This window comes from Hoplias malabaricus, chromosome X2, assembly GCF_029633855.1.
Source record: "Hoplias malabaricus isolate fHopMal1 chromosome X2, fHopMal1.hap1, whole genome shotgun sequence".
NCBI lineage: Eukaryota > Metazoa > Chordata > Actinopteri > Characiformes > Erythrinidae > Hoplias > Hoplias malabaricus.
The window spans coordinates 32261288-32270752 of NC_089819.1; the positions used below are offsets into that span (position 1 = coordinate 32261288).

A 9465-nucleotide genomic window follows, 5' to 3' on the forward strand; every position below is an offset into this window, starting at 1 on the left:
CCCAGACCATATGGAAAATGAACAGTTAGAACCTCATAACTTATGATGATTTTCCACTGCATGGAACCTACACAACTCTACAATCACCACAAAATGCAGAGCTCATTTAAATCCAGCACAAACACGCTGCTTATTAAATCTCTTAAATTACAGCTGCTTTCTTTTTATCGGACTCACAACGGAATCTCGTAACTTTACCTCAAGGTGTTTTGAACAGGTTTATATGCTCCTTGGGCCAATGGCCAATGAAAATTTCCAGTGAAAGATGAACATACAACAAGGAAAACTGGGACACAGCCATGTCCAAAAAAACAGCACGTGAATACATGATGAGTAAACGGCGCCTAACTTTAGCACTGCCATTGTTGTGGTTTTCAAAGCCAGAGTTTCCGATTCCTAGAGACGGGGTTTTGCAACGTCACCGGATCCATTTCGCAAGGGAGCACTGCCAGTGGAAAAGCAACAAGCTTTAAGCATGCTGAGCCGTGTAGAGCTGGACCCATGCAGTGGAAAAGCACCAATACATACACAGCATATTTCCAAACTAAGTTACGTTACAGAGCATAATTTGCTCATTTAACTTTCACTTACCTTCTTGATTAACTGACTGTTTATTTACATATTTATTTAAGTTTATTTAAATTCTTAAATAAAATTTTACAAATAATCTTAATTTTATTACAAAGATGTATTATCTATATTTTTTAATTTTTGCAGTCTTTGGGGCAGCCATTATATATTCTCTGCACTTTTATAGCAGCAAAAACACCTGGCAAAAAAAAAAAATCTTGTGTCAAATTATGATACATAAATAAAACTTGAATATATTTTTGCTATATATATATAATTGTGTGTGTGTATACAGGTGCTGGTCATAAAATTAGAATATTTTAAAAATATTCAATATTGAAGACACCTGGTGCCACACTCTAATCAGCTAATTAACTCAAAACTGAAAACTGAAAACTCATAACCTGCAGAGGCCTTTAAATGGTCTCTCAGTCTAGTTCTGTAGGCTACACACTCATGGGGAAGACTGCTGACTTGACAGTTGTCCAAAATGCGACCATTGACACTTTACACAAGCAGAGCAAGACACAAAAGGTCATTGCTAAAGAGGCTGGCTGTTCACAGAGCTGTGTCCAAGCACATTAATAGAGAGGTGAAGCGAAGGAAAAGATGTGGTACAAAAAAGTATACAAGCAATAGGGATAACCGCACCCTGGAGAGGATTATGAAACACAATCCATTCAAAAATGTGGGGGAGATTCATAAAGACTGGACTGCAGCTGGATTCATTGCCTTAAGAACCACCACCACACAGACATATTCAAGACATGGGTTTCAGCGTCGCATTCCTTGTGTCAAACCACTCTTGATCAAGAGACAGCGTCAGAAGTGTTTCGCTCCTGGGCTAAAGACAAAAAGGACTGGACTGCTGCTGAGTGGTCCATATCTATGTTCTCTGATGAAAGTAAATTTTGCATTTCCTTTGGAAAGGCAGAGGAGGAGAGGCACAAAATCCATGTTGCTTGAGGTCCAGTGTAAAGTTTCTGCAGTCAGTGATGGTTTTGGGTGCCATGTCATCTGCTGGTGTTGGTCCACTGTGTTTTCTGAGGTCCAAGGCCAAAGCAGCCAGTTTTAGAAGTTTTGGAGCAATTCCTGCTGCTGACCAACTTCATGGAGATGCAGATTTCATAATCCAGCAGGACTTGGCACCTGCACACAGTGCCAAAGCTACCAGTAACTGGTTTAAGGACCATGGTATCCCTATTCTTAATTGGCCAGCAAACTCACCTGATCTTAACCCCATAGAAAATCTATGGGGTATTGTGAAGAGGAAGATGCAATACTTCAGACCCAAAAATGCAGAAGAGCTGAAGGCCACTATCAGAGCAATCTGGGCTCTCATAACACCTGAGCAGTGCCACAGACTGATCGACTCCATGCCACGCCGCATTGCTGCAGTAATCAGGCAAAAGGAGCCCCAACTATGTATTGAGTGCTGTACATGCTCATACTTTTCATGTTCATACTTTTCAGTTGGCCAGCATTTCTTGTGCTGGTCCTTAGTAATATTCTAATTTTCTGAGATACTGAATTTGGGATTTTCATAAATTGTTGGTTATAATCATCAAATGAAAATAAATACTTGACATATATCAGTCTGTGTGTAATGAATGAGTATAATATACTTTTTGAATTTAATTACTGAAATAAATCATCTTTCTCATGATATTCTAATTTTATGACCAGCAGCTGTATGTATGTTTTAATTAATTATTATTATTTTTGTATTATTTGTTATATACTTCTGTCCTTAATTCTGCCCTCTCTTCTCTTTCTGTGGCACTGTGTAGGATTTCTGTCATGGCCAAGTGATGTGGCCTCCTCTCAGTGCTCTGCAGGTTAAACTGGCTCCAGTGGGGAAATCCTGTAAGCAAGTGTGTCAGGAGGAGCAGCTCATTTGTGAGCCATCCTTCTTTCAGCACCTCAACAAGGACAAGGACCTGGCCAGGTCTGTCTGCCCAAAAAAACTATATGCATTTTTTTAGGTATTATATATTATATATGCATATAAGGAGCAAAACATGCTAACATTTTATAATAAGCCTACACATATAAAAGTTTATAAATGGTTTAAAACATGATTATTAATTAGATTGTAAATACCTTAAAGGCCATTAATATTAATTTGTAACAGATAAAAAGGGAAACACTAAAGAGAACTTACTAAAGGGCTAGACAATGTCAATATATAGCTGTTTTGTAAGGATTGTTATTCATATTTAACTGGATGCACTGCAGTGCATTTGTAGTGGTGAATAAAACAATTACAATTATAGTTTGTGGCAGTATGTTGAAATGTGGTGCAACATATTTTGTTGTGATGTTTTTTATTTACTATATGGCTTAATCTTCTCTGTTTGTGTGTGGGTGTGGGTCTACAGGTTTGGATTGGAGTGTAAGACAGTGGAGAGTGCTGGTGATATTGTAATTCCAGCATTCAGTTCCTCTGCCCGTCACTGTGTGCTGCAGTCTGACCTGCTCCTTTTCAGCTGCGCAGGAGCACATCACTCACTGCAACGCATCTGCCCCTGCAGGGACTACATGAAGGGCCAGGTTGCTCTCTGCAAAGGCTGTTTATAACACACACACACACACACAAACACTCCAGTGTTTCCCCCTGAACTGTGGATCACAGCTGTGCTGGAGCTCTTGTGATGACTTGTTTGTGTACATCTTTTGGTGGTGGGTTTTGTGTAGCTTTTCCTGTATAAAATCCCATTCTTCTATCCAATCTTCAGTTTTAGACACATCAGTGTTGTGCTGCTTAAGCCAAAAGGATGTCCCGTGGCACACAGTTGTAACTGATGGCCAAAGAACACTCCAGTAATTCCTCTGCATGTTGTGGGCATTTATGCTGCCTATATATGTAAATTAGCCAACTTAGTTTAACAAAACAATGAGAAGCAAGGTTTTTCATGGGACCTTTCAGACTCCTGTGTGTTTGCACTTCCTGTTAATTTAGAGGAAGAGAGTAGAAAGAAATGGATTGATGTTTCAGGGATATTTTGGGGATATATATATATATATATATATATATATATATATATATATATATATATATATATATATTGTTTTTTTTTATCTTTACTGAGTAAAATCAAATGAATGACTATCACATCAAAGATTTTAGCCAGTCAAAGTGTTGCATGTTCATAGCTAGAAAAGCTTCTAGCCACATCCTAAATTGCGACTATATATGGACATATGCACGACTACACATTCTGGAGCTTGGCGTGGTGAGTGAGAACCATTTCTTTCAGCTTAGCGCCTTGAACAGAGTTTCAGAACATGACAACCATCACTCACAGGAAAGAAAATTTAAGAGAGAAAAATGAGAGAGACTGAGATTTTAAAATTTTTTGGTCAGTTTCTGAACCTCTTAATGTGAGTCTTGGAGAACCCGATATGGCCTGAAATACTTGAAGAGGAGTTGCAGGGAATTGGAACTCTGCCCCCTGCCTGTATGGACATGCTACTGCAGTGCTGTTATATTTTTTTCTGTTTTTTCCCTCAACATGTCACCTCTCTACCTTTCTCCATGCTCACTGAAATCATGGGACCATCCTCACTGGACTGGGATGTTTTCAAAGCTCCAGCAGAGTCCAGACCTCATTAGGATAGTATGCATCTCTTTGTTGAACAAGAAGCTTCTCTGCTTTTTCCCTATAACGTACTTTTCCTGTTCAAGCTGCCGAAAGACATGGGTGACCAAGTGTAGATACTAATTTTGAATATTTATATCTTTATTACAGCACACATTCACAAACATTATGGAATACTTCGTTTTTCAACCAGATCTACTGTTGCATACAGATTAGCATAGACAAGCATTTAGATGTGTTGCTCTGTACTTTCAAGTATGAGATAAAATAGTACTAAATTTACTAGTCTTTTTCCCCCATCATACATTTATTTGTAATTTATTTTTTCTTTTGTAGTACATTGACTTTACAGTTTCATATTTGCGTTATTAAATTTGCATACAATATATTGCAAAAGCTTTGAGGACAAATGTGCAATATTTCTGCTGAATTTAAATTTGTCCCCCTTTATTTCTTGCTTCTGCTCTTCTTGGAAGGTTTTACACTAGACATTTTAAAGATGTTGGGAGAAATTAATTGCATTTAGTCAAAAGAGCTGGAACTGCAAGCACAGTTTTCTGATACTGAATTGTGAGATATGGATGACACATCTTTTCACATCTCATTCCAGAGGTATTGGATTGGGCTCTATCGTTATAGAGAATTCAAGCTCTTTGCTTCACCCTCAGTGCTGTTTTATTTGTTGACCATAAACAGGCAGGTGTTGCAGAGGATTCCATCTTATTTCATGCTTTTCTAAGGCGATTATACAAGCTGAACCCGCCCACTACAGGGGCATTTTAATGTAGCCAAGTTAACTAATTATAAGAGGGGTGTAGTAATATATGAAAAATGTTTTTGCTTATTAGCTTCTCTTATAGGTGAGTTTATGGTCAGTGGTATTTACATAAAAACACTGAATGTTATGTCTTTGCTAACAGATTGTATGCTATAATATATTTACAGATCAGGTTGAAAATCACTGCTGTATTCCTTTAAATTTATTGACTCTCTTTCAGCTGTGATCAGCAATGACCCAAGTGGATTATTTTTCATTTGGAATATTAGGTACATTTGCAAAAGGACTATGGCTATTAGATACATTAGAAATACACAAATTTCTCTCCTTTACACCACAGGTTTGTGGTAATCAGTGATGGGAACTGACCCATGCAGGGCACTTCAGCACTGAAAACACAACTGCCAGGAAATTTGATTTAAATGATATTCATCTAAAAACAAACTCCAACATTGTATGTCCATTCAAAGAAAACCCACATATATAAAATACACAACAGATCAGCACCTATTAGTCCTTAAAAAAAGATCCTTCTGTTGCTATTGCTTCAACTGTTATTTCAGGTATTAATTTTTTAACTCTTCATTTGCCTGCAAAAATGTCAATGGTTATCACTTTTTTTTCCTGGAATAGTAAATGCACTGTCCTCACATATTTACTGATAACCTGTCACCAGAAGAAACACTGTAAATTTGTATCTTAAGGGTTTTTGATTTTATTTTTGTCCTATTTATTTTATATACAGATCTTTCATCTCTGGTGGTTTATTTTTATTTATAGAGAAGTGATATATATAGATTAAAATATTATTTATCAGAATAATTTAAAGTGTGTTTTAAAGTGTGCAGCTGCTCTCCAGGACAGTCCTATGACAATTTGGGTAAATAAATAAATAAAGTAAATTTTACTTTAGAAATCTAGAAACAGAGATAATTTCTTTTTCAAGACACCAGTCTTCACAGATGTGAGTTCATTTCCAGTCATCACAGCGCCACATGTTAAGCCTGAAAGGCAATGTCATTCGTAGAAGCAAATAGACCATACAAATCAAGTAATGAAATAAAAGATGTTTGGGAATGTGCAAAAAATTAATTAAACCTCAGAGTGCTTAAGATTACTTAATCACATGAAGCAGAAAATGCCACCAACATATAAGACACAACCATTTTCCTGAGACTGAAAATGAAATAAATATTAAGTGACAGACTTTTTCACAGTACTATGATATGAATTGCTGCATATCATTGTTGTCTTCTGTATGTTTCTGTCCTGGACTAGAGCTGCACCCATGCCATGGTTTTGGGTTTAAAAAGCCAGCAAGAACCTCATGAGCTTTGTCTCTGATTGGATTCCTTTATGCTTTTGCACATTTGTAAATACACAGTTGAGTTCATTACATTTTTATAACTTATTCGACTGTTCAGCTTATTTGTTTTCTTTCCTCTATTATTTGTGGGTATCGTGATGTTCTTCAAGCCAAGCTACTGATTTTACATTATGTTCATGACGTGCCTTCTGATGGTTAGTGGACACAAATAAAGTTGTGTCTGAATAGAAACAGGTGTGTAAATATAGGTATGGTAGTTAGAACTAGACACAGCTGTTCAAAGGGGAAGTCCAGTGATTTTCCAAAATCATTGAGATGTAGTTTATTTAAAGTGGTTTTAAGGGAAGTGCTTCAGTTTAAAAATCTATGAAGTCAGTCAATTTGTTTATAGTGGCATGGAAACTGACTTTAATCTTAAATTAGATAATTGCACACAATTTATATAGATGATTGACTTGTATATAAATTATTTTATGAATCCAACCATGTCCACCCAAAAAGAAAAATCAAGTCTCTTAGCTTTTCACACCTGACTTAGTGATAGGATTATTTAGATTTTTTTTGTGAAATGGATGGACTTTCCCTTTAGTAGAGACAGCAGTAGATTATTAACATTTTTGAGTAAAGTAGCTTTGCCAAATATTTTGGTGATGGTAAAGAAATAATAGGATCATGCAGATGTGTTTACAGCTGTTGAACTAGGACAAAAAAGGTGCACTCCAGAGGAGTTTGTGTTTGTAACAAACCAATCACCTGCTACCTTCCCCGGGTCAGTCACTAAATCTTCATTTAAAAAAAAATAAATAAATAAAACTAGAAAGGCTTAATGGTCAGTAATTCTAGTTCCAGTGATCCTAGATCCAATATTATCCTAAAGTTGGCTTTTAAGAATCAGATTTTTTTTCCCCTTAAATGCTGTGCTCACATAATTCGCATATTTTTCTGTTGGGTGTGTTTCATGTGGACATTGAGAAAAGACATCTACAATATAAATAGACAACGTAATGAAAATGAAATTTTGCTTTTTGATGAATATGCAGGATATAATCTTTATTTTTAAATAAACTTTATGTGATTACATTTGTGTGACTGTACAATCTAAAAAGCAATATGTATATTTGTATGACTAATACATATTCATTCATATGTGTGTGTGTGTGTGTGTATATATATATATAGTGCGCTTAAGTAAGACTTTTTAAAGCCATACAATAATGTCTTTAGGCTGACAGATTTAAGGCTGACACACTCTACAGGGTGGGGAAACTTGCTGTAAAAACAAAGGAAAGATGTAATTTGCATGGGTGTGTTTGATCATGGTTGACCAGGACTGTAGGAATCAGCAGTCAATCATTGTCAAATGATTACGATAATATGTGTTATGGCAATTGTCTAAGTGCAACCAGGAAGCAAGATCAATTCTCAGGCCCGATGAGAAATCAGAGGAATAAAGACACAAAGTCAAGTTTTCACTCCAATGTCTAGTTTATTCAAACATTTGTTGCAGTATATTTAGGACCCCAGTCATGTACACCCCATTGTCATGTGCCCTTTCTGCACGTACACCAAGCATCATGTGTACCGTTTGGACATTATTACATCATGTCTCATTTCACAAATACAGACATTGCCTTAATTGGCATCTTATGCTATGCATGTATCTGTTGTCTTGTTTTCTCTCGTCAGCATAATGTTTGCAGACGGTTAGGTCAAGTTTTTCACTCAGATGTTCTTAAACATATTTATTAGACTTCTCCAATCTATCTAGAGATGTTACTTTTCTAATTTAACTACAGAAGTGCATTGTTAAGCACTTTCCCTCTCCACTCCAGGGTCATGTCCTGAGTACATCATGTAATAAGCGCTTTAAGGTCATGAGCTTAAGCACAATATTTTCTATACCTCAATCAGGATGTATGTGTCTATAACAATCATTATAGAATATATTGGTGGATTATTATCATTATTAGCTCATTACAATGTTATATTGCATTTTCCCATCACAATATGCACATCGCTTTGTATGATACTGGACAGGTTACTTATAATTAGCACTACTGCACCAAACTGCACTAAATAACATATTTGCTACATGTGATGCTCAGAAACTAAACAAAAAGTCCCAAATATACATTGAAAGGCTTAGAGGACAAAAAAACTCACAGTGCAGTACTGTGCAATTTCTAGTGTTTTCAATGAACAAACTGAGTATACAATTACATTTAAAGGTGCATTACACAAATCCTTTATCATATTCTATCTGTTTTAGCAGAGTCATGGATCATTTATTTATTTGTTAATCCCCATGGTTGGGAGCCATTAAGTAATATGTAGTGTCTTTACCTGTCCAGTTTCAGCTGGGACAAGTAGGCCATCATGTCAGAAGGAGATTAATATATGAAGGAATTTCTCTATGATAACTACCCTAATATTCTAAAATGGCTATAGTTTATCCCAGCACAGCATTCAGCATAATCTCCTGAGCTATGAAATGAAATTAACCACATGACCTTACTTATCCCTGAAGCAGTGTGAAGATGGCTTACAGGAAATCACTGACATACAGGGCTTTCTGGAGCTTCTACCAGACATGGACCTAATAGCATTGCACTTCTGCTTCCATTGGGCTTTTGGTCAGAGACAGCCTTGGACATGGGACCACTCTGTTGGAGCAGGTGGCATTCTGAGGGTGATGTGGGGACTTTGTTGCTGATCTGCTTCCTTGTGAGAGACACGTCCATGCATGTCTCTCCAGCAATATTTCTGCGCCACTGGTTTTTAAACCAGGTTTCAGAAACCCCACCTTGAAGGCCTGATTGTTCCTCAGCGATTGAGGATTGGAGCATCTCTTGCCTCTGATTGGATGTTCTTTTAGACTAGAACCTCCTTTAGTATTGACATCACATACAATTTACGACACTTGACAAGACAAAGGCTTAAATCTTGGTGGCTCCTAAATGAAGTTCATACAAAAGGTAATTTTAAACTATGATTATAATTCCATTTTTGATTGTACAACTGGAATTAATTTTACTCAGTCGTATCCAGCGGTGATTGCTCTAAGACTGCAAGGGAAGCTCAGCTTCCCCTAAAATGTAAAAAAAAAATAAGTGATCAAATATATACTGTTGAGTGTACATATCATTGAATAAATATGCACTACAATGCACTCAACTTTTGTTCAGAAT

General features: G+C 36.5%; 1 protein-coding gene across 2 annotated transcripts in view; it reads left to right on the forward strand.

The window, feature by feature from the left end:
• Positions 1-3574, forward strand: part of LOC136677501 (alpha-1,6-mannosylglycoprotein 6-beta-N-acetylglucosaminyltransferase A-like) — a 247051-nt gene extending 243477 nt beyond the window's left edge. For both annotated transcript variants that reach the window (XM_066655064.1, XM_066655063.1), the window contains 2 exons: positions 2361-2518; positions 2952-3574. In XM_066655064.1, the coding sequence (XP_066511161.1) occupies positions 2361-2518; positions 2952-3150 (357 nt within the window). In that variant the 3' untranslated portion in view covers positions 3151-3574. The remainder of the gene's footprint in view (positions 1-2360; positions 2519-2951) is intronic.
• Positions 3575-9465: the final 5891 nt, after the last annotated feature.